The sequence below is a fragment of the Callithrix jacchus genome, chromosome 22 (assembly GCF_049354715.1).
Source record: "Callithrix jacchus isolate 240 chromosome 22, calJac240_pri, whole genome shotgun sequence".
NCBI lineage: Eukaryota > Metazoa > Chordata > Mammalia > Primates > Cebidae > Callithrix > Callithrix jacchus.
The window spans coordinates 1010213-1034510 of record NC_133523.1 but is presented as its reverse complement, the minus strand read 5'-3'; the positions used below and the strand labels follow the sequence as shown (position 1 = coordinate 1034510).

General features: G+C 62.1%; 2 protein-coding genes across 10 annotated transcripts in view; one reads left to right on the top strand and one right to left on the bottom strand.

Moving 5' to 3' along the window:
• Positions 1-3868, top strand: part of POLR2E (RNA polymerase II, I and III subunit E) — a 9593-nt gene extending 5725 nt beyond the window's left edge. For 2 of the 4 annotated variants that reach the window (XR_001908776.4, XR_013531210.1), the window contains 5 exons: positions 130-188; positions 306-384; positions 610-690; positions 1304-1412; positions 1693-3868. Coding sequence is in view for 2 of the 4 variants with exons in the window: in XM_008986886.4 (XP_008985134.2) it covers positions 130-188; positions 306-384; positions 610-675 (204 nt within the window). In the remaining 2 variants the exon portion in view is untranslated. Of the gene's footprint in view, positions 1-129; positions 189-305; positions 385-609; positions 691-1303 lie in introns of all 4 variants that reach the window. The other 2 variants (XM_008986886.4, XM_078361316.1) reach the window with 1 other exon arrangement.
• Positions 1754-24130, bottom strand: ARHGAP45 (Rho GTPase activating protein 45). Of its 6 annotated transcripts, none has more exons than XM_035285820.3 (23): positions 23886-24130; positions 21316-21646; positions 16836-16979; positions 16545-16629; positions 16389-16461; positions 16156-16222; positions 15928-16065; positions 15763-15827; positions 15447-15557; positions 15292-15372; positions 11939-12127; positions 10842-10979; positions 10565-10755; positions 10304-10428; positions 10131-10214; positions 9639-9743; positions 9353-9525; positions 8697-8885; positions 8476-8613; positions 6864-7090; positions 6568-6778; positions 4242-4350; positions 1754-2621 (listed from the first exon to the last, which is right to left on the bottom strand). In XM_035285820.3, exons 1-23 carry the CDS (start codon positions 24021-24023, stop codon positions 2272-2274), a joined length of 3462 nt encoding a protein of 1153 aa, XP_035141711.3. In that variant the 5' UTR covers positions 24024-24130; the 3' UTR covers positions 1754-2271. The 6 variants fall into 6 exon arrangements, with proteins under 6 accessions (XP_035141711.3, XP_035141713.3, XP_035141712.3 ...); XM_035285822.3 differs by having other exon boundaries at positions 10565-10692; XM_035285821.3 differs by lacking the exon at positions 23886-24130 and adding an exon at positions 22372-22878.
• Positions 24131-24298: the final 168 nt, after the last annotated feature.

Below are 24298 nucleotides of genomic sequence, written 5' to 3'. Positions count from 1 at the left end.
AGACTCCACCCCTGCCTGTGGAGCTGGGGTGGGGCAGGATAGGCTCTGAGTGCCGGGTGGTAGTACCTGGGAGCCCCATGGGGTCTGGCCCAGCCCTTGGTGATGTCTGCTGGCCTTCTCTCTCACCAGCTGGTCCCTGAGCATGTCGTCATGACCAAGGAGGAAGTGACGGAGCTGCTGGCCCGATAGTATCCTTTCCAGCCCCGCTGGCCTCTGCCCCACCTGTGCCTCTGGATTTCCACATCCCCCCACCCCCACCCCTACCCCATGACTCCACCCGGCGTTTTCCTGACCCTGCTTCCCAGTAAGCTCCGAGAGAACCAGCTGCCCAGGATCCAGGCAGGGGACCCCGTGGCTCGATATTTCGGGATAAAGCGTGGACAGGTAAGCCTTCAGGGGAAGGGGCCCTGGGGGGGGGCTCTGTGCTGACCACTAGTCGGCAGGGGCTGCTGTCCCCTCCAACAGCCCCCTCCTTGACACTGGGCCCAGAGAACAGCATGACCCCAGGTTCCCAGGGTCAGCATCTCGGGCCCCTGTGGGCCCTCCCCAGCTGGTGTGCTGCCCACTGCCCGTAGTGAGGCCTCAGCCCCTGCGCTCCTGCCCCCACAGGTGGTGAAGATCATCCGGCCCAGCGAGACAGCTGGCAGGTACATCACCTACCGGCTGGTGCAGTAGCCGCCACCTGGACAGGTACCAGCTGTGGGGTCAGATGTGGGGGTGTTCTGGCTTTGTCCACCCAGCAGGCCCCACCCAGTGCTGGGCCATCAGGGCACCCCAGCCCGCACCCGGCTGCAGCTCCTGGGGCCCTGTTCCTGGGAGGGAGCCATGGTACTGTTCCCCCCGCCGGTGACCTGCCATAGCAGGAGACGCCCCTGCGTGGCGGGACTTTCCAGAAGAGGGTTTAGAAACCTGCCCAGAGACCCCAGTGGTCAGTCAGACAGGAGGGTGGCTTCAGGCCAACCCTTCCCTGAGTGGGCACCTGGGGAGGGACTGGCCCGAGTCCCGGGAGCTGGACAGCATCGGCCCGTGCTGAGGGCCTCCCAGCTGACCCTGACCCACGCCAGAGGTGTTGCCTTGTCGGCCGCCACACTTTGCACTCAGCCCGGGGATGGGGCTCCGCCAGGTCTGACTTGGGCCGGGTTCCTTTAAAGTCAGAGTCACTGCCCACACCTGAGACCACCCCCTCTCTGCACTGTGGCCTGGGCCTCCCGCAGCCCCTCATGCTCAGCAGTGGGTGTCAGGCTGTTCTGGGCAGACTGGATCTGCTCCCCCCTCCTCAAGCCACCTACCTCCCCTTTCCTAGCTCCCACAGGCGGCCACACACACAGTGACCTGGTCACCCACAGGAGGGTGCCCCTGCTGGAGTCCAGCCCCCCAGCTCCTTCAGCTGCTGCTCCTCTGGACTCCCCAAGGCAAGCAGCCCCCACCTGAATTCTCCCATCCTGGGGTGAGGCTTCCTATGGATTTGTGCCAGATGCAGCCTCAGGAGGGACAGGACCCAGTGAGGCCACTTGGTGCCTTGGGTCCTCACCTGGACTGTGCAGAGTTCCCTGGGTTGGGGGCTTGGGGCCTGTCTCCCACCAGCCACTGCTGCTTCCCGGGTGCTCAGCCTCCCAACTCATCTTCCCTCCCTCAGCTCCTTACTGGGCCTGCGGCAGTGACTTTTCTCTTCCTCACACCTCTCTACTGCAGGGCCCTCCATGTCCTCTCCCTGGTCCCTTCTGCCAAGGTTGCAGCTGCCCCAAAGAACAGACCTGATTAGAAACTTTATTCCAGCAAAATAAACGTGCCTGTGAGAGAATTCCACGGTGGCTCGGAGACCCCAGTGTACCTGAGCCCCAGGTGGCCATACTGGCTTTCTGGAAAAGGGGGTCCAGGGCCTGTGTCCAGACCCTGCTGTAATGCACTCTTGACACCCCTCCAAGCCCCAGCCTCTGCCCCCATCCGAGGATCCCAGAATGGCTTCTGGAGGCCCAGTTCCTGCAGACCTGTGAGGAGGGCAGGGTCTCCGTCCGTCATGCACACAGCCCCAGGGGCACCACCAGGGCCACGGTGGCTTCACGGACAGCAGTGATGCCCCCCACTTGGCCCAGCCAGGCCTGCAAAGGAGTGCGGGGCACACTCCGCACAGCCCCAAGGCCTCATGCTCCTGGAGGCATGGCCTCCAGCCCCAGGATGGCTGCTGAGCTACGCCACGGGGCTGGGACGCTCTGGAGATGGACAGGAGCACGCAGGAGAAGCCGCCACCCGCGCTCCTGGCCCTACCCCAGTTCAGACGAACTCTGGCTGCCTCGCTCTGCAGGAGCCAAGTGCAATCCACCCACCACGGAGCCTCATGGGGGGCAGTGGGGCCTGCGGCACGTTGTTGGAGTGGTTGGTGTTGAACCCTGAGAGCTGCAGAGCTGAGCCCCCGTCCCCGTCCCCATCCTCATCCTCTCTGGCCACAGCCTCCAGCTGTTCTTCACTACCACTATGGCTGCCAGAAGCCTCCTCCAGGCTGGCCTCGTGCTGGTGCTGCTCCAGGAAGCTGAGGCGGCGCAGGGCACTGGCCTCCGATGAGGACAGCAGCTCGGAGGCCTCCTCCAGGTCCGAGTCGGAGTCGTTGGACACAACTCGGGATTCTGAGGAAGGGAGATGGAGGGAAGAGAGAGATGGGGAGAAACAGTGGAGGGAGGGAGGAGAGGACTGTTAATGTGGCCTGGCTGTCCGACCCAAGTCTCATCTGGTAGCTCCCATAATTCCCACGTTGTGGGAGGGGCCTGGCAGGAGACGGTGGAATCGTGGGGCAGGTCTTTCCTGTGCTGTTCCCATGACAGTGAGTCTCACCAAGATCTGGAGCCAGGTGCGGTGGCCACTCTGGGAGGCTGAGGTGGGTGGATTGCCAGGTCAGGAAATCAAGAGCAGCCTGGCCAACATGGTAAAACCTTGTCTCTACTAAAAATACAAGATCTAGGCTGGTGGTGCGTGCCTGTAATGCCAGCTGCGCAGGACACTGAGGCAGAATTGCCTGAACCTGGGAGGTGGAGTTTGCAGCCAGCTGAGCGCACGGCGTCGCACTCCAGCCTGGAGACAGCTAGACTCCATCTCAAACAACGAACCGAGTTTCCCGGCCTGGTGCAGGGGCTCACACCTATAATCCCAGAGTTTTGGAAGCCGAGGCGGACAGATCACGAGGTCAGGAGTTTGAGACCAGTCTGCCCAACATGCTAAAACCCCACCTCTCCTAAAAATGCAAAACTTAGTCGGGCATGGCCAGGTGTGGTGGTTTATCCCTGAAATCCCAGCGCTTTGGCAGGTCACCTGAGGTCGGGAGTTTGAAACCAGCCTGGCCAACCCTATCTCTGCTAAAAATACAAAAATTAGCCGGGCGCCGTGGTTCATGCCTGTACTCCCAGCACTTCGTGAGGCCAAGGTGGGCGGATCACGAGGTCAGGAGATTGAGACCATCCTGGACAACTTGGTGGAACCCCATCACTAAAATACAAAAGAAAAGCCGGGCATGGTGTTTCCAGCTGTTCACAGGCTAAGGCCAGGAAATTGCTTTAACCGGGAGGCGGAGGTTGCAGTGAGCTGGGATTGCACCACCGAACTCCAGCCTGGAGACAGGGAGACTGTCTCCAAATCAGGTGAACGTGGGGGCAGGTGCCTGTAATCTCAGCTACTTGGGAGGCTGAGGCAGGAAAATTGTTTGAACCCTGGAGGCGGAGGTGGAAATGAGCAGAGATGGAGCCAGGCTGGGGGCGGGTGTCCTGGCACAGGCTCTCTGCCGCCATCCATGCAGGATGTGACTTGCTCCTAGCCTTCCACCATGTATTTCAGGCCTCCCCACCTACATGGAACTGAGTCCATTAAACATCTCTCGTAAATTGCCCAGTCTCAGCTGTGTCTATCAGCAGCGTGAAAAGTAGAACAGGTGTCCTGGAACTAGAGGCAGTGCCCAGGGCCGGCCACCTGGGTCAAACCCCCGGCCCGGGCCCTTCCCTACAAAATGAGGCTCCCTTGGGAAAGGCATTTAGCCCGGCCCGTGGCTGGTGCATCTGGAGCCTCAAAAGGCACTGCCTTGCCTGTTTGCAGGAGGTTAAAGGGAAACGAGTAGCTCAGAGGTGTGGACTCCATGGCAGACAAAATCCACCGTCTGTGCAGCTGCACTGTGTACACAACTGGGTCATGGCACCTGTGCCCGTGGGTGCCGCACACCAGCCTAGCCTCCTTCGGGGCTGCTCGGGCACCCACACACTCACCTCCGGCCGTGTCTTCCGCTGCCTCCGGGAGGGGGTAGACCATCCCCTCGCCTGCCTCCACGTACGGCACCTGGATGACCACCTCGGCCCGCTGACTGCATGACTCGTCCTGCAGGGGCGGACCAGAAGTTAGGGAGGGGCCGGGCTCCATTTTCCATGTTGTAAATTAACGAGTACCCGCAGCCCCTAACAGCTCCTGACACCTGCTGCTGCCCAGGCGGTGACCACACTGGCCTTTCCCAGGAGGTACATGGCCCGGGCATTTCTTAAAGTCCGCTCCTGTCCCCAGCCCATCTGGGGTTTCTCCCGAGAGCTCCTACAACAGGAGCACGGGACCGAAGGCTGCGTTCAGCAGACACTGTCAGAGCTTCAGGTGCCGCTGTCCAGAGGCTGCACCCCAGGTGGTCCGTCCTCAGCCAAGACGAAACCAGCTCCTAACACCCAGAGATACTGGAAGATGGACTAAAACATCCAATAGCTAGGCTGGGCACAGTGGCTCGAACCTGTAATTCCAGCACTGGGAGGCCAAGGAGGGGGGTATTACTTGAGGTCAGGAGTTCAAGACCAGCCAGGCCAACAAAGTGAAACACTCTCTCTACTAAAAATATAAAAATCGGCCCGGCGCAGTGGCTCACGCCTATAATCCCAGCACTTTCAGAGACCGAGGCGGGTGGATCACGAGGTCAAGAGATCGAGACCATCCTGGTCAACATGGTGAAACCCCGTCTCTACTAAAAATACAAAAATTAGCTGGGCACGGTGGCGCGTGCCTGTAATCCCAGCTACTCAGGAGGCTGAGGTGGGAGAATTGCCTGAACCCAGGAGGCGGAGGTTGCGGTGAGCCGAGATCGCGCCATTGCACTCCAGCCTGGGTAACAAGAGCGAAACTCCGTCTCAAAAAGAAAAAAAAAAAATTAGCTGGGTGTAGTGGTTCGAGCCTGTAGTCCCAGGTACTCGGGAGGCTGAGGTTGCAGTGAACCAAGACTGTACCACCCCACTCCGGAGTGTGCAACAGATAATCCATCTCAAAGAAAAAAATAGAAGCACCTGACCAGGCATGGTGGCTCACACCTGTGATCCTAGCACTTTGAGAGGCTGAGGCAGGCAAACTGCCTGAGCTTCGGAGTAGAGACCAACCTGGGCAACAGAGTGAAACCCCGTCTCTACTAAAATACAAAAAAATGAGCAGGGCATGGCGGTGTGCACCTGTCATCCCGGCTACTCAGGAGGCCAAGGCAAGAGTTCACGCTACTGCACTCCAGCCTGGGCAAGGCGACAGACCAATACTCTATCTCCAAAAAAAAAAAAAAAACACCCAGGACCAGAAATCAGGAGGATGGAGATGCCGCTAAGAAATGAGATAAAGTGACCGGGCGCGGTGGCTCACGCCTGTAATCCCAGCACTTTGGGAGGCCGAGGCGGGTGGATCACGAGGTCAAGAGACCAAGACCATCCTGGTCAACATGGTGAAACCCTGTCTCTACTAAAAATACTAAAAATTAGCTGGGCATGGTGGCGCGTGCCTGTAATCCCAGCTACTCGGGAGGCTGAGGCGGGAGAATTGCCTGAACCCAGGAGGCAGAGGTTGCGGTGAGCCGAGATCGCGCCATTGCACTCCAGCCTGGGTAACAAGAGCGAGACTCCGTCTCAAAAAAAAAAAAAAAAAGCCTGTAATCCCAGCACTTGGGGAGGCAAAGGCGGGAGGATCCCTTAAGCCCAGGAGTTCCTCCCGAGCCTGGACAGCACAGCGAGACCCAGTCTCTACAAATAAATAAAACACACAAGTGAGCCGAGTGTGGTAGTGGAGCACACCTGTGGTCCCAGCTACTTGAGAGGCTGGACCAGGAGGATCACCTGAGCCCAGGCGGTGGCGGCTGCAGTGAGCCGTGAAGGCACTACTGCTCTTCAGCCTGGGCCACAGAGCAAAACCGGCTTCAAAGAAGCTCAAAAAAGAAAGAAAGAAAACACAACTCGTAAAAAGGACAATGTGAAGCGGGGAACTGACGCCCGGCAGAGTGCGGTGGTGGCTCGGGAGGGCTGTGGACACCTGGGCCAGTGGAGAGCTTGTGGCCGCAGGCAGCACCGGGGTGGGGAACGGGGAAGGGGGCTGTGGCTGCAGGATGAGGCCTGATGCCAGCTCCTATGGAGAGTGGAGGGGCCAACGCAGGGCCTTTGCACCTCCACTAGATTCAATGCAGACCTCGCCCAGTTCTTTACACAAAACACCCAGGCCCCCAAACTATCTCCCTGTGGTTCCTTGGGCCTCATCCCACAACCAGTGTGCCCAGCCCCGAGTGGGCAGCCCTGGTCAGGCCCACACCCTCACCTGGCCCCTGGGAGTCTCTTCCGACTCATCCTCGAAGACCAGGCCATAATGCACGATGAGGGTCTCGATGACGCGGGCCTGGTGGGGGTAATCCACCAGGGAGGACAGGGACACGGTGGCCTCGGTGGGCCGTGGCCGAAGCAGCGTGGGCCCAAACACGATGCCCAGGTTCCCGGGGGTCATCTTGTTGTCCTGCTCCACCTCCACGATCCTGCAGGGCGGGCAGGGCCAGGTGCTGAGAAGCTCCCGGGACCCCGCACCCTCCACCCTCCACCCCGTGCGCCGGCGAGCCTCACCTGCGTAGGTGCCGCAGCAGGTACTGCAGCGAGGCGCGGTTATCGGGCGGCAGGTCCCGCAGGAGCTCCCGCAACCGACCCGCCATGGCCACCACCGCTGCGTCGCTCTCCGAGCCATCATGCCGGCCCCGGGTCGCCGCCTTGGCCTCGGCCTCCGCCTTCAGGCTGTCCTTGGCCAGCCCCACGAGCTCGTGGTAGAAGCGGAACGAGATGAGCGGCTCTGGCAGCTGCGAGGAGCCAAGGGTCAGCTGAGGTTGATAGCCTGGCCCAGCCCTCACGAGTGCCAGCCACGCTCCCACCCTCAGCCCCACCCCCACCAAGCACTGACGACGCTCCACGGAGCACAGGTTCCAGCCAGTGCAGCAGGTTCCACTCGGTGCAGTGGGTTCCACTCGGTGCAGTGGGTTCCACGCGGTGCACTGTCAGTCCCCTGTTCCAACCAGCATGAGCTCTGGCCTTCCCACCCGGGCCACGCGCCATCCCAGCCCTTTCCTCGCACTGCCCACGCCCATCCTGCCCGAGAGTATCCCAACGAGCTCGTGCTCTATTCAGCATAGTCTGACCCTTTCCCCACCACCTGCGAAGTGCGGGACCCTTTCCCCACCACCTGCGAAGTGCGGGACCCTTTCCCCACCACCTGCGAAGTGCGGGACCCTTTCCCCACCACCTGCGAAGTGCGGGACCCTTTCCCCACCACCTGCGAAGTGCGGGACCCTTTCCCCACCACCTGCGAAGTGCGGGTCCCTTTCCCCACCACCTGCGAAGTGCGGGTCCCTTTCCCCACCACCTGCGAAGTGCGGGTCCCCCTCCCCTCCCCTCCCCTCCCCTCCCATCCCATCCCAGATCTTCCTTGGCCATGACCACGCCCCAGACCAGCCCCGCCCTTCCCTGCCCACAACCACGCCCCAGCCCCGCCCCTCCCACAGCCATTTCAAGCCAGCCCCGCCCTTCCCCACCCATAGCCACGCCCCCAGACCAGCCCCACCCTTTCCCACCTATGACCACTCCCCCAATACCAGCTCCTGTCCTTCCGGGGCTATGACCACGCCCCTAGTCCCAGCCCCGCCCGCCTCATCCATGACCACGCCCCTACCCCACCCTTAACCGGTCATGCCCACGCCCCTAGCCCCAGCCCCGCCCCTGCCAAGACCTGATCACACCGACCCAGCCACGCCCCATTAGGCCCAGGTCCCACCCCCAGTCCTGCACCTGCCTAGCCTCAGCCGCGCCCCTACCCTCCTCGGGGTCCCTGCCGAGCACTGAACTTGCCCATCCTGCTCTAGCCACGCCCCACCGACCGCTGGCCCCGCCCCAGAACGTCAGATGTGCTCCGCCGGGGCCACGCCTCTCCCACGGGGCCCACCCAGCTGACCAAGCCACACCCAGCCGCTCCAGTCCCTATCGGGTCCCCTGCACAGATCTGGCCCCGCTCCGCTCCTGCCCTGACCACGCACCCAGCCTCAGCCGCCCCCCACGCCAGGCGCTGTGCCGCCCACCCGCTCCAGGCCGGGTGCATCGACAATCTTGCAGCCCCTCCGGGCCCCCACCGCACCTCCTCCCGCCGCGCTGCTCTCCTTCCAAGCTCTGCAAGGCCACCTCCGGTGGGTCTCACCTGGCGCAGGTAGAGCTTGAGGACGTTGCTGATGTCGTGGGGTGAAGCCTGCGACAGCTCCACCAGCTCCTTGCCGTTCTCGAAGGCCTGGCACAGCTTCTCCACGCGCGTCTTTACCCCATTGACACGGTAGATGCCCTGCAGGGGCACGAGGGTGGGGGGCACATCAGCCTCAGCCCACGCCGGCCTCCCTGCTGGGAGCCACCTCCACCTTGCCTCACCTTGGTGCGCAGCGCCCGCCGTTCGATCTCGCAGACGCACTTCTTGATGATGAAGGGCACGCCGTCGGGGGCACTGCGGGCCGCCTGGCTGAAATCCTGTCCGAACAGCTGCAGGCGGCCCTGCAGCTTCTTGTGCCCGCACTGGATGGCCAGCGTCTCTAGGCATTTCTTGTGGCAGGCCAGGCAGCACTGGGGGCGCCGGAGTGAGTGAGCGCAGCCCCAGGGTGCCCGGCTCCACCCACCTACCTCGGGCCCCTCACTGCCACCGAATGGCAGCTTCTGCAAACACCAGCTAGAGAGTGGATCATGGCTTCCTCCCCAGGGGCGATCCAACCGGCCACTCCAGCCTCCTCTCCTTCCCCTCCCACCCTTGGCTTTCTGGTCTGAGCCCCAGGGCCTTTGCACAGACTATGGCCGCGCCTGTGCTGCAATCCCCAGATGCCCTGGGGGCGCCTCATTCTACCCACTGCCTCCAGGCCTCAGAGGGCCAACCCCGTCCCTAAACCTAAAAGAGCCCACCCTACCCCCTCCGTTCCCTTCCCCCCAAAGGCTCCTAACTGCTCCCTGCTCTGGGCTGGACCTTCCCGAGGGCGCACAGGCGGGCGGTGCCGGGCACCTCCAAGGCTCCCTGCTGTCCGTGGGGACGTCCCACTCACCTCCTCACACTCGGCACCCTGGAAGTAGACGTAGCTGTTGCACTCTCGGCACTTGGCGGGCGTGCGGAGCTTCCGGAGCCGGTGGGTTCGGGCTGCCTTGGACAGCCCCTCATGGCGGAACGGCCCACTGGGCACAGCCACCGGCAGCTCGGGGGTCATGTCATTGAGGTCAGCTGTGGGCAGCACAGGCGGCCAGTGTCACCAAGGCAGGTCAGGGCCAGGCCCGTCGACAGTGTCCAAACCACCCCCCACCACCATCTCCCTGGCTCCGTCAGGGGACCCTCACCCTGCTCGAAGGCCGAAGCCCCGGGTCCCCGCTCTGAGTCCACCAGCTCCTCCGTGGACGACATGGTGCCACTGGATGATGTCCGCTCAAACTTCTTAAAGTCCCCTAAGTGGGAATCAGTGCCGATCAGACTCCCTGAGCCAGGTGGGCCCCCTCCATTACCCCCGGTGCGTGATGAACCCCTGAGGCCCAGGAGGGAATCAGTGCCAATCAGACTTCCTGAGGCAGGTGGGCCCCCTCCATTGCCCCCGGTGCGTGATGAACCCCTGAGGCCAAGGAGGGAATCAGTGCCGATCAGACTCCCTGAGCCAGGTGGGCCCCCTCCATTGCCCCCGGTGCGTGATGAACCCCTGAGGCCCAGGAGGGAATAAGTGCCAATCAGACTTCCTGAGCCAGGTGGGCCCCCTCCATTGCCCCCGGTGCGTGATGAACCCCTGAGGCCCAGGAGAGGTGGCAGCTCCACACCCCAGCCCGCCCGAGTGCCTCCCTCACCTGTGCCAGGGTCGGGGTCCAGCCCGGCGTCCGAGTCTGAGATGGCGAGCGGCCACGACTTGTGCACCTGGTGTCCTCGCCCGGCTGGAGAAAGAGACATCTCTGGTGAAGGGCCAGAGTGGGCCACAGGAAGCCAGCGTCCGCCCCACCCCTGGGCCCTGCCGGACACTCACCCCTGTGGTCCTTGGCAGGCGCACCCTCAATGGAGCCACTTACATCTGGCGGGCTGCCAGCAGCCTCGGCCCCCGCCACATCACCCACGTTGAAGCTGCTCTTCCGGGCACGCATGATGGGGGACCTAGCGGGAGAAACCAGGAGAAGGAGGGGTGGTGATGGGGGACAACGCAGCTTCATCTTCCTGCCCCCGACGGAGGGAAGCCCGGCTCCCAGGCAGGGACGTGGGCGCCGGGGACCGGGCAGCTGGGTGGCGGTACCAGGCGTTGGCAGAGACGTGGGGCTCAAAGTCATAGTGGACGTCGGGCTCCTGGTCCCGCTGCAGCTGGCGCACGTGGGAGGCGTACTGCTGGCCCGGGTCGTACAGCTTGCTGCTCTCACAAAGCATCTGAAAGTGCACGGGCAGCGGCGCCGTCTGCATGTGCATCATCTGATAGTAGGAGATGGTGGCCTGCGGGCGGCACCCAAGAGCGGCGGGGTCAGGAGGGGCCCGGCCTGTCCGCCATCGCCGCCGAGCGGCCGGAGCACCCCACGCACCGACTTGATGGTCTGGTCGCTCTGCCGGATGACCTCCTGGATCTGCCGCAGCGCGGTCACCTTGGTGTCCTCCAGCTCCTGCTTCTGCGTCTTTGCGTCGGCCACGCAGGTGCGGTACGTGGCCATGGCTTCCTCCGCCTGGTGTGGGGTCAAGGGTGCACATAGAGGGAGGCCTCAGCCTGCGGTGCAGGACTGAGACATAAATCCCAGGGAGGCCGGGCTCGTGCCTGTCATCCGGCTCGCTTGAGGCCAAGAGTTCAAGACCAGCCTGAGCAACATAGTCAGACATCATCTATCTTTTACTTTTTCTTTCTTTTTTTTTTTGAGACGGAGTTTCGCTCTTGTCACCCAGGCTGGAGTGCAATGGCGCGATCTCGGCTCACCACAACCTCCGCCTCCTGGGTTCAAGTGATTCTCCTGCCTCAGCCTCCCGAGTAGCTGGGATTACAGGCACGCGCCATCACACCCGGCTAATTTTTTGTAATTTTACTAGAGACGAAGTTTCACCATATTGGCCAGGCTGGTCTCTAACTCCTGACCTCATATGATCTGCCCACCTCAGCCTCCCAAAGGGCTAGAATTACAGGGGTAAGTCACTGCACCCAGCCTGAGACCCTGTCTTCACAAAAAAAAATTTTTTAATTAGCTGGGTGCTGACGGGCGTGGTGGCTCACGCCTGTAATCCCAGCACTTTGGGAGGCCGAGGCGGGTGGATCACGAGGTCAAGAGATCGAGACCATCCTGGCCAACGTGGTGAAACCGTTTCAACTACAATACAAAAAATTAGCTGGGCATGGTGGCGCGTGCCTGTAATCCCAGCTACTCAAGAGGCTGAGGCAGGAGAATTGCCTGAACCCGGGAGGAGGAGGGTGCGGTGAGCCGAGATCGCGCCACTGCACTCCAGCCTGGGCCACAGAGCGAGACTCCGTCTCAAAAAAAAAACAAAAATAAACAGAAAACAAAACAAACAACGAAAACCCAAAAACACAAAGGCCTGGAGGGGGTAAATTTCACCCCAAGTGGCAGCGGCCACGGCCCCTCCGTTTCTTCCTCTGGACCGTCCGGCCCCGCCTCCGCCCACCGTCGCCCACCCTCACCTTGTTCTTGGCCTCCTCCTCCAGCCGCCGCCGCTTATCCAGGGTCTTGGTGGCCGTGCCGCCCGCCCCAGGCGCAGTGCCAGCCTGCTCCTCCTCCGCCTTGGCCACGAGGAAGCGCGCCTTGTCGTGGTCCTCGCAGCGCTGGACGTAGCTCTGCTTTGCCTTACGCAGGTTGGCCTCCGCCTCTTGCTGTGGACGTGGGAGCCCGGAGGTCAGTTCCCACCCTGTCCTCCGACAGGGCTCAGTTCCTGCTCCTCCCTTCCTCCCCACCCCATCTCTCTCACCAAGACCCCGTGGCCCAGTGGGTCGTGCAGAGGACCCTGCCCAGTGATGGAAAATGGAAGAATGGGGCCGAGGTGGGTGGATCACGAGGTCAAGAGATCGACACCATCCCGGTCAACATGGTGAAACCCCGTCTCTACTAAAAATACTAAAAATTAGCCGGGCATGGTGGCGCGTGCCTGTAATCCCAGCTACTCGGGAGGCTGAGGCAGGAGAATTGCCTGAACCCAGGAGGCGGAGGTTGCGGTGAGCCGAGATCGCGCCATTGCACTCCAGCCTGGGTGACAAGAGCCAAACTCCGTCTCAAAGGAAAAAAAAGAAAGAAAACGGAAGAACGGGAGGAGGGCAGGACGCGGTGGCTCACGCCTGTAATCCCAGCACTTTGGGAGGCCGAGGCGGGCAGATCACTGGAAGACCAGCCTGGCCAACATGGTGAAACCCCATCTCTGCCCAAAATATAAAACATTAACCGGGTGTGGTGGCACGCAGCTGCAATCCCAGCTACTCGGGAGGCTGAGGCACAAGAACAGCTTGAGCCCAGGGGGTGGAGGTTGCGGTGCGCAGAGATCGAACCACTGCCCTCCAGCCTGGGCAACAGAGCAAGATTCCATCTCAAAATAAATAAATAAAAGGCCAGCCACGATGGCTCAAGCCTGTAAGCCCAGCGCTCTGGGAGGCGGAGGCAGGCAGATCACCTGAGGTCGGGAGTTCAAGACTGGCCTGAGCAACGTGGAGAAACCCCATCTCTACTAAAAATACAAAATTAGGGCCAGGCGCGGTGGCTCACGCCTGTAATCCCAGCACTTTGGGAGGCCGAGTCAGGTGGATCACGAGGTCAAGAGATCGAGACCATCCTGGTCAACATGGTGAAACCCCGTCTCTACTAAAAATACAAAAAATTAGCTGGGCATGGTGGTGCGTGCCTGTAATCCCAGCGCTTTGGGAGGCCGAAGCCCTCGGATCACGAGATCAGGAGTTCAAGACCGGCCTGGCCAACGTGGTGAAACCTCGTCTCTAAAACTACAAAAGTTAGCTGGGTGTGGTATTGGGCGTCTGTCATCCCAGCTGCTCAGGAGGCTGAGGCAGGAGAGTTGCTTGAACCCGGGAGGCGGAGGTTGCAGCGAGCCCAGATGGGGCGACAGAGCGAGACTCTGGAAGCACCAGCAATGGGACCCTCGGAGGAATGGGTGTCTCGTGAGCCCGGGAAGCTGAGGCACAGCTGAGCTCCCAACAGAGGCACGCACGGCGGCCCCTGCAGACCCCCCCACCATCCCCCACGGGAGCAGGCCAGCATCTCCAGGCTCTGTTGCTTTCACTTCCCTCCTCACAGACGAGCACAGAGAAGCCGCCCAGGCAGGAAGCCATGAACCCACAGGGTGGCAGGAAGAGCAGTTAGTCAAAAACCCGTGGGCTCGGGGGCCACACCTCACAACCTGCACCACCAGATTCACACGTAAACAAACGGACCCATCCAATTGCTAGGAGATGGCCAGGCTCACGCCTGTAATCCCGGTGCTTTGGGAGGCCGGGGCAGGAGGATCGATTGAGGCCAGGAGTTCAAGACCAGCCTGGCCAACATAGTGAAACCCCATCCCTACAAAAAAAAAAAAAAAATTGCTCAAGCCTGTAATCCCAGCACTTTGGGAAGCCGAGGCGGGTGGATCACGAGAGATCGAGAGCATCCTGGTCAACAAGATGAAACCCCGTCGCTACTAAAAATACAAAAAATTAGCTGGGCACGGTGGTGCGTGCCTGTAATCCCAGCTACTCGGGAGGCTGAGGCAGGAGAATTGCCTGAACCCAGGAGGCGGAGGCTGCGGTGAGCCGAGATCGCGCCATTGCACTCCAGCCTGGGCAACAGAGCAAGACTCGTTCTCAACTGAAAAAAAAAAAAAAAAAAGGACTATTCCTAACGTCATTACTGCTAACAATCGTAGGGTTCTACCTGGCAAAATAGGCCACAGGTAAAATCCAAAGTCAAACAATAAATGTGGGAGGGGGATGTCAGGAGTCTAATATATCATTAAGGCCTAAGTTCTCTAATATGTAAAAAGTTCTGACAGATCAATAACAAGCCTCTGCAAAGTAAGCAAAGGATAGGAACTGAAGGTTCACAAACCGGGAAAAGCACTGCCGTGCCCTGGGAAGGCAGCTTCTACACGCATGCCCCTTGACCCAGCAGTTCCATTTTGGGCACTGATCCCAGATAAACCCTCAGGCATCCTTGAGACGGGGGCACAAGCTTGTCATAGCAATGGGGTTTGTAACGGCAGCGGCTCAGCCACACCCTAAACGTCCATGAAATCACCTATTCGACCTCCCCAGCTGAGCCCTGCACAGCAGAAAAAAGGGGTCCAGCCTGCTTCATGTTGACTGATACGGGGTGAGCCTCTCTATTTAGAGGTGAGGATAGAAATCGGGAGCAGAACAGGGTAGGAGGTGAGCTGTCCTCACGTGCACCCAAGTGGGCCGACGTGTGTTTGCTGCTATGGGCTGGAAGGAACTAGGAAGGTGCATTTCACCAGACCCTGTTGACACAAGGTGCAAATAAACAAAAACGGGCGACACAGTGAGTATCAGAAATTTATCTGGGTATGATGGCTGGTGCCTGTAGACCCAGCAACGCAGGAGGCCGAGGTGGGAGGATCATTTGAGCCCAGGAAATCAAGTCTGCAGTGAGGTATGATTGCACCACTGCACTCCAGCCTGGGCAACACAGCAAGACTCCATCTCAAAAAAAAAAACAAATATATGCAGGCAGAGCATGGAGCCTTCACTAGTCCTGAGGGAGGATCAGTCTCCCTCCATTCCGGGGACCTGCTGCTCACAACCAAGGGAGGCACAGCTTCTCCCCATTTCTGCAGGAACGGAGTGCGCCCCGGGGTCCTGGGTCCTCCCAGGCAGAGCTGGGGGCGATGGAGCTGGAGCTGGAGCGGGCCGCGCATGCGCAGGAGGCTGGGGCTCACCCACAGCTCGCTGCGGGGTCCCTGCCATGGGGCTGGGGCTGGGGCTGGGACCGCGCCTGCGCTGAGGCCCTGCCCGCCCCCGCCCGACCCTCCCGCCTGCCTCACCAGCTTCCTCTGGGCGCGGTGCCAGGCCTCCTTGATCTCCTTCCTGCGCTTCTCATGTTCAAGCCGCCGCAGGGTCAGGGGCTGGGGCAAGAGGGGCTGTGAGTGGGTACCCTGGAGACACCCCCGCCCAGCCCGCCCTCCCGGGCACCACCCACCTGCATGAAGGTCTGGGTCTGCAAGGTGCCCACGGCCTGCACCATGCCGTGGCCGAACTCCAGGTCCTGCTCCAGGGCCAGCGAGTAGATGGACAGGAGCGGCATGTGCGGCTGTGGGTGGGGGCAGGGTCACTGGGTGGGCAGGGATGGAGGCAGGGCGGCTGCAGCACCCCGAGCCACCACCTCCCTGGTCCCTGCAGCCACCCCCATTAGTATAGAGGGGAAGCCCCTGGCCTTGGCCTCTGGGCCCTTAAAATGGGGCTGAGACTCACAACTGGGCCCAGGGACCCCCACCGCATGCCCACGGGGCCCCCACCTCCTGCATGACGCTCTGTCTGCAGTTGTGAACAATCTTCTGCAGGCCCTTGGCAAACTCCATCTCTGCAGGCCAGGGAGGGGTGTGAGAAGCCGGGACAAGGCCTTCCCAGCCCACCCAGAAGCCCCCCTCCAGGACCGCCCTGCCGGGACCCCCAGCTCTCACCCAGCATGGTCCGCTTCTCCAGGTAGCCAATGAGGTCCTTCATGTACTTCGCCATGTTCTTAGCATAGAGCAGGGCGGCGTCCACACCCCCCTCACAGCGCTGCAACAGCACGTCCACCTCCTCGGCGGGCAGGCAGCCTGCAGGGGACCAGGCCTGCTCAGCCTGGCCCAACCCCGCAACTGCCCACCCCTCAAACGCCCGCCTGCCTGCCACTGGGTGGGGCTTACCAGCGTCGCAGTCCTCAAGGCCGGGAGGGGTGCCCTCACTCCCCGGTCCATACAGGCTTTCCATGGACTGTAGGATGGAGACGCAGGTGAGACCAGCCCCTGGGCGGGGGGTGGGGTGGGGGATGGCTGCCACCCACTACCCCGGACAGAGAGGGGGACCCAGGTGCGCGGGGGAAGCAGGGTGACTGGCCTCCAGAACCTGGACACGGGTGGTCCCGGCCCACCGCACTCACCTGGCTTGAGTCCCCGGGAGGCACTGCTAGGAGGGTGCTGCTGTCCACTTCACCCATGAGGAACTCGGACACTCTGCGGGGCCGGGGGGTCACCATCGAGAGACACCCGGGCCCCCCACGCTCCCTCACTCCGCCCCACGGGCTCCCGAGGCTCACGTGCTGCTGAAGGCCACAGCCATCGTCTCCAGGGTCTTCTCAAACTCCTGTTTCTCCAGATCATTGTTGCACTCGTAATGGAAGGCTGGGAGGCAGAGACAAGGACAAGGAAGTGGGCCCGCCCTGGGAGGTGACCGTCCCTGCAAGAACTGATGGGAGCCCTTAACCCAGGGGGAGCAGCGCGGAGCTGCTGTGCCTATCAAACTCCTATGCATCCTTCAAAACCCACTGTAAACATGCCCGCCTCCAGGACGCCCTTCCAGGCAGACAGCCCTGTTCCGGTAGGCTGACCTTTGACCTTGGCAATGAGGGTGCCGGCTGCTGTGAGCGTCTCCACGGTGTTCAGCAGCGGGTACTTGGAGATGACCTGACGCATGACACGCAGGGCCTCACCCAGGCACTCGTGGGCCAGTGGGCGTCGAGCCTCAAGGAGGTCTGCTGGGCAGAGTCGGAGTGAGCAGTGGGGTGGGGCCCAGTCCCAGGGAAGGTCTGTCCACCTCCTCCCTCCTCTTTGGAGCTCCTGTTCCCAGATGGGGAAACTGAGGCAGAGGTGGCAGAGGGCAGATGCCTGGGGCTCACTTTGAGACCTCAGGTAGGACCCCGTCCCTCTCTGGGCTGCCGGCCAGGTCATCGAAGGCCAGACCTTGGCCTAGGTACTCTCTGCTGCTCAGGGCACTCTTCCTGCCCCTCCAGATAGCAAACTGCCTCTTGTCCTTCAAGCTACAGTCCTGCAGCCCCCTTCTCCATGCAGCCCACCGGGCAAACCCTTCCTTGCCCTAACCCCTCAGGACTGCTCAAAGCCCTGCCCAGGTCTCTCTGCCCTTTCTACCTGGGTAAGGAAACTGAGGCATAGTGGTGGGAAGCCATTTCTCAACAATCGCACAGCTTTTCCCTCTACACTTGCTTTGAAGGCACGAGATGCCAGGCACAGGGGTCCTGCCTGGCTTCATCGCCAGGACAGCAGGGAGCCATAGAAGGTGTTAGAGCAGAGGAGGGTGGTGGTCAGCTCTGACTGTTGGAACCTGGCTTTCACTGCCCTCGTCAGCCAGGCACAGCGGCTCACACCTGTGACCCCAGCACTTTGGGAGGCTGAGGCTGAGGCAAGGGGACGACTTGACCCCAGAATTCGAGACCAGCCTGAGCAATATAGTGAGACCCTGTGTCTGTAAGAAATAAAGAACAAAAAGGTAAATGCTCTCATCAAACGTTCTCAACTGGAGGAAGAAAAAAAGCAGAGGGGGCCAAGCGCGGTGGCTCACGCCTGTAATCCCAGCACTTTCGGAGGCCGAGGTGGGCAGATCACTTGAGGTCGGGAGTTCAAGACCAGCCAGGCCAACGTGGTAAAACTCTGCCTCTACTAAAAATGCAAAAAGGAGCTGCTGTGGATGGTGCTTCCCTGCAGTCCTGGCTACCGGGGAGGCTGAGGCAGGAGAATCGCTTGAACCCCCCTCGGAGGCGGAGGTTGCAGTGAGCAGAGATGGAGCCCCCACACTCCAGCCTGGGCGGCAGCAAAAGAGAAAAGAAAAGAAAAGAAACGAGCCGAGGGCGCAGGAGAAAGAACCCGAGGGTGGAAACCAACCCACGGGGTTCGCGGGAGGGGGAGGGACCGGGAGACACCGAGGCCCGCGGGAGGCGCCGCTCAGAGGCTGCTCCAAATCCTACTGGAGCCTGAAACAGTAACTGCCCCACCCCTTTCCCACCGAGGACCCCGGCTGAGTGTCACCCCCGCCGCAGATTCCGCCCGGACCCCGGACCCCGGACTGCGCTCCAGGCACTTGGGAAGCCGGTTAGGAGGACCCGGCCACGCTCCTTCCCGGGGTCCCTGTGCACCCCCCAACCCGGGGACCCCACGCCCCGCGCACCTGTCCCGTCACCTCGGGGGCCCGCCCTGCAGCGCACGGGACCCTCGTCCAGTGCCGGGTTCGCGGTGCCGCAGATACACATGGCGCAGCCGTCGGGGCGCGGAGACCCCGAGCGCGCGGGGCCCGGCAACTGACCGAGGGGGTCTCCGGTGGCTGCTAGAGGCCAAACCGGCTCCGGCCGGTCTGGAGGCCCCGCCCCCGCGAGGGAAACCCCTCCCCGCCGTCCCCTTAGCCCGCCCCGGCTGGGGCGGCGCGAGTCGAAGTGAGGAGTGTTGAGGACAGGAGGGGAAACTGAGGCCCAGACCCGAAGCCCGGGAAGGAGGCGGACCCGGAAGAGTCGGGGCGGGCCCCGGGGTTTCCACCCTGCCCATGTGGGCCATGCATGCGGGTCCCCAAGCTGCGGGGTGGACCCCACAACCATCACTGCAGGCAGAGGATGTCTGGTGATGGCTCAGGAACCCTGCAGGGGGGGGGCGATCACGGTGGCCCCATTTTATGGACAAGTCACCTGAGACCTAGAGAGGGAAGGGTCTCGCCAGGGTCTCAGCGGCTTAGATGCATCTGGACTGGAGCCCTCATCCTAGCGACCAGGGCCTCGTCGGGCCTGGGACGGCCCCAAGGCGTGCAGAAGGCGTCCCCAGCCGGGCGCAATGGCTCAGGCCTCTTACTCCAGCACTTTGGGAGGCAGGTCCCTCCCAGAGAAGAGCGTTAGCTCTGGAGAGTTCTAGACCAACCTGCCCATGGGGAGACCCCGGCCCTACAAAAAATACAACAATTGGGCCGGTGCAGTGGCTCATCCTTGTAATCCTAGCACTTTGGGAGGCCAAGGTGGGCGGATCACTTGAGGTCAGGAGTTCAAGACCAGACTGGCCAATATGGTGAGATGCCATCTCTACTAAAAATACAAAAACCCAAAATAATTAGTTGACCACGGTGGTGCGCGCCTGTAATCCCAGCTACTCAGAAAGCTGAGGCGGGAGAATCACTTGAACCCAGGAGGTGGAGGTTGCACTTCAACCCAGGAGGTGGAGGTCTAACCCTTGCACTGCAGCCTGGGTGACAGAGTGAGACTCTGTCTCAAAAAAAGAAAAAAAAAATAATTAGGCTGGCACGGTGGCTCAAGCCTGTAATCCCAGCACTTTGGGAGGCCGAGGCGGGTGGATCACGAGGTCAAGAGATCGAGACCATCCTGGTCAACGTGGTGAAACCCCGTCTCTACTAAAAATACAAAAAATTAGCTGGGCACGGTGGCGCGTGCCTGTAATCCCAGCTACTCGGGAGGCTGAGGCAGGAGAATTGCCTGAACCCGGGAGGCGGAGGTTGCGGTGAGCCGAGATCGCGCCATTGCACTCCAGCCTGGGTGACAAGAGCGAAACTCCGTCTCAAAAAAAAAAAAAAAAATGAGCCAGGTGCAGTGGCTCACACCTGTAGTCCCGGCTACTTAGGAGGCAGAGATGGGGGGATGGCTTAAGCCCAGGAATTGGAGGCCGCAGTCAGCCTCGATCACACCACTGCACTCCAGCCTGGGCAACAGAGCAAGATCCTGTATCAAAAAAAGAGAATGTCCCGGCCTGGCTGGCCCGGCTCGGACCTCCTGCAGGAGCCTGGGAGCTGAGCCCTGCCCAAGCCAGGCCCCCAAGGAAGCGCCAGGATCGGAAAGGAACTGAGATTACAGTTTCCCCAGGAAACCAGCCTGGCCCCCGCCTCTGCGACCAGATAACCCCGGGGGCTCCCACTCCTTCCCTAAGTAACTCCCTGAAGGCACAGAGGCCACTTGGCCACCTGAGGTCCAATCCTGGCTCTGCCCTGCCCTAGCTGGGCAGAGCCAAGGGTCAGGGCCTCACGAGAGACTCAGTTTCATCATCTGTAAAATGGGCAGCTGCAGGGAGCAGATCAGAGTGCCTGGCACGATCCTGGCACTGCGGTTTCTGGGAGGAGCCGGGGCTGAAGGCAGCACATGAGGTGCCCGCTGGGCTGCCAGGGACAAACAGGAAGCAGATGAAAATAACTTGGCAGGAAGCCGGGCTGTCAGCGGCCGCGTGGAAGAGAAAACGGAACTGTCGGCCTGCAGGGCACTGAGTCCCGGCACCTCCGTTCGCCTGACGCCCCCGTCCTTCCCCTCGCTGCGGCTCCTGAAGCTCTGTCTACCCAGACCTCGGCCAACCCGCAGTTTGCTTCCTTCTAAAATGCAGACCTGCCCCCATCTGTCCTGTGCTCTGACACCTTCTATGGCTCCCCATTGCCGTTCTGCCCGGCGTTGTCATGCCTTCATCCTACACCAGCGCACCCACACCTTGGCCCCCAAACGCATTCTGCTTCCATGTTTCTGAGCCTGTGGTTGGGACATTTCCTCTGCTTTTCCCTCCTAATCGCCATCAGATCCTTAAAAAACAAAATCAACTGGGCAGCCTCCTGAGACAGAGTACACTCAGCGACATCCCTACCAAACTCCTATGCATCCCCCAGAGCCTTAGCTATCATGGCCGCTTCCACACAGCACTCCTTGTCATTCCCTTCTGAGCCTCCCAAGTCCCTCCCTCCATCCTCTCTTGGGTTGGAAACATCCGTGTCTGGCTCTGTCTTCCACCCAGGCTTCAGTGTCCCCGTGGCTGTCTTCCACCCAGGCTTCAGTGTCCCCGTGGCTGTCTTCCACCCAGGCCTCAGTGTCCCCGTGGCTGTCTTCCACCCAGGCCTCGGTGTCCCCGTGGCTGTCTTCCACCCAGGCCTAGCGTCCCCGTGGCTGTCTTCCACCCAGGCCTAGCGTCCCCGTGGCTGTCTTCCACCCAGGCCTAGCGTCCCCGTGGCTGTCTTCCACCCAGGCCTAGCGTCCCTGTGGCTGTCTTCCACCCAGGCCTCAGTGTCCCCGTGGCTGTCTTCCACCCAGGCCTCGGCGTCCCGGCGGCTCTCACCGTCACGCAACACACACTCCTTGAGTTTCTCAAGGCCCTCAGCGAAGCGGGCCACGTCCGCCAGCAGGTGGGAGATGTCATCGATGGCATCAGGACCGGCGCCCTCAGAGGGCAGCTCGCCCGGGCTGGGAGCTGTCACTGGGCTCCGGTGGCTGCGGCCCAGTGTCCAGGAGGCGGCACCCGACAGCGGGAAGCCAGCTGCGCTGGCATGGCGGCTCAGGCTGGTGGGCCGCTTGAGGGTGCCTGTGGCCTTGACGCCAGAGGACCCGGCAGGCGGCTCCAGGCTTGGTCCGGGGATCGCTGCGTCAGCCCCATCCTTCCTGGGCAGCTCCTTGGGCAGGTCCGAGGGGAGCTCGTTAAAGGGATTTTCCAGCCCAGACACTGCCTCAGTTTCCCCAGAAATGAAGTGGGGCTGTGGAGGGCCATCATCACCCTGATCCCACAGGGCTCAAAGGCCAGAGGTCACAGGGCCGAGATTTGGTGGTGTACCCCCCCCACCTGTTACCCAACATCCTCTTCACTAGAGCTTTCACAAACAACGGTCCCTGCCCAAACCACAGCCGGGGCGGGGCCTGCGGGGAGGCGCGGGAGGGGGGTCCCCACTTCCTGGTGGGGGTGGGGATGGTCTTCAGCCCTTCTAGCTCTAGCCCCCCTCAGGCTTCCATAACGCGGCTACTTTAAGTAAAGACACCTGTGACTATGTCTGTACCCTGCGGGTCTGTAGTCCCCTGGACCCTATGGACCGGGGCCGTGTAGACACCCCCTAACCTCCGAGCTCTGTAGACACCCCAGGCCTGGAGACGCTCCCCAGTCCCGGTACCTGCTGGACCCCATGAGAGGATCTGCTGCCTGGGAAACCCTCAACCCCAATGGCCAGGCCACAGCCCTCCCACCTCCACGGCTCCCGGAGCCCCCAGGCTGCCTAAGCCCTCGACCTGCAGCGACCCAAACCCAGCACTGCCCCCCACCCTGGTCCCGTCCCTTCCCGCTCCCTGGGCCCCGCAGCCAGCCCCGGACGGAGTGGAGGGAGGCGGCCACCACTCCCAGGGTCCCTACCGTTAGCTGAACGCCAGGGTCCCGGCCTCTCCGCTGTGGCCCCCGCCGTCCGACCCGGTAGGGGCTGTAGCTGGCACGGGCCCCCAGCCGCCGCCCCAGCATGGGCCCCGAGCGCAGGGCGGGTCCCTGTCCCTGTCCCCTGTCCCTGTCCCCTGCGGGCCCGTGTCAGCCCCAGGTCTCCGCCCCGGCTCCACTCACCCCTGAGGGCTGCGGGCTGGGGCTTCCCGCGCGGTTCTTTTTGGAGATGGAAGGGGTTTTCATGAGCTCCCGTTTCTTCCTGGAGAACATGACGGGGCCCGGGCCGGGAGCGCGCGGGGCCCGGCTGGGTGGGACGGGCCGAGGGTCTCAGCGCCGCAGCCCCGGGTGCTGGCCGCCTGGGGAGCGCATTGCCACCGGCCACCCCCTCCCCAGCTGTCAGGCCCACGTGATGCGCCCTCCCCGCGGCAGGAAAAGGCCTCGGGGAGGCGGCAGCGCGACCTCGCCCCCAGCCCTCCCCGGCCTCGGCCTGCGGCTCCGCGGAGTGGGCACGAAGAAGGTGAGGTCTCAGGCCCCGCCCCAGCCCCGGGCCGCGCCCCCCGCTTCCGCTTTCGGGAGCGCAGAGCCGTGCGGCTCACGGGGTGGGACGGGGAGCCCCTGGTTGGCGCTGGGGCTCTTGGCGGGCACCGGGTGGCCGACTGCAGGGCGCTGACCGTCACCCATGGCCGCCACTGGGCGTGCACAGACACGTGTGCGTGGTGACACGCGGAGACACGGACCTCCACGCGCGCTCAGACGCCACCAAGCTCCCGGAGCCTCAACCTCAGACCCCGGACACAGGCCGAAGCTGCGCCTCTGCAGCCCCCTTTTTCCTGAAGGCGAACCCCAGCTCCACCTCCACCAGGCCCCTTCCCTGCAGACCCTAGGGCATGGCAGGGCCCCGGCAGGGCGGGGCAGAGCAGGGTCACCCCATCCATCACCCATCCCGTGGCCCCAAAAGGTGGGCCGGGTCAGGACAGGTAGGGAAACTGAGGCCCAGAACCGAAGCCCTGTGGACAAGGAAGTCCAGGAAGAGTCAGAACGGCCCCAGTCCCCGCATCCACCCACAGCCGGGCTGCCTCCACGGGGGTCCCCAAGCTGTGGTGTGGACCCCACCATCGTCAGAATATGCTGAGGACATGTGGTTATGTCTCAGCAACCTTGTGGGCGGTATCAGGTTGCCCCAGACCTCAGCGCCGCCCTGAGCTAAGGTCCCCGCCCCTGCCTCCCATGCTGCATTCCAGGGACTCCGGACCACCGGATGTGCTGGGCAGCAGGAGGCAGGCACCCGTGGCTGATAACAGCCTGAGGCAGCATTGACCAAGAGCAGGGGCATCTGCCTGCGAACAGATCCCGGCCTCCTACCTTCCCCCACCCCCCCGCCCCCCCCCGTGTAAACTCTCTCCCCTCCCCAGGTCTCCCTGCTGTCCCCTTCCACAACCCCACCCCAATCCCAAAACCCCAACCTCTCTCCTTCCCCAAACTCCATTCCCACCTACCTCGGGTGGGAAGAGCGGGTCTCCCAGGCACAGGACACGGAGGTCACAGCCCCCTGCTCTACGTCCCGCTCTCCAGGCCCAGGTCCAAGTGCAAACCCAGCCCAGCAGACCCTTGAGAACTCTTTGCCCCTGACTCATGGCTCTGAGGGCCAGGATCGGGGGGTGAGGGGCAGCTGGATGTCAGGTGGGCTTCTGGCCTGGCCAGGAGGCCTGTGGTCCAGGATACCAGGTGCCTCTAAGCCTCCCAGGACATTCCTGAGCCCTGACCTCATCCCCACTTCATGGCTAGGCACTTACAGGTACCGCCCTTAGGTGCCAGCCCGACGTGGCCATGCAGGGACGTGGGGAACCAGGCTTTTATGAGGCCCGAACTTGCATCCCCAACTCCTGGGCTGGCCACAGAGGCATTTACA

Coding starts and splice junctions, on each gene's coding strand:
- ARHGAP45 (XM_035285820.3), bottom strand. CDS start 24,023: ATGAGTCAGGGGCAAAGAGTTCTCAAGGGTCTGCTGGGCTGGGTTTGC. Junction 9,526..9,638: donor GGCTTCGGCCTTCGAGCAGG/GTGAGGGTCCCC, acceptor TGCTGCCCACAG/CTGACCTCAATGACATGACC. Junction 7,091..8,475: donor TCAAGCTCTACCTGCGCCAG/GTGAGACCCACC, acceptor GGCTCCTCGCAG/CTGCCAGAGCCGCTCATCTC.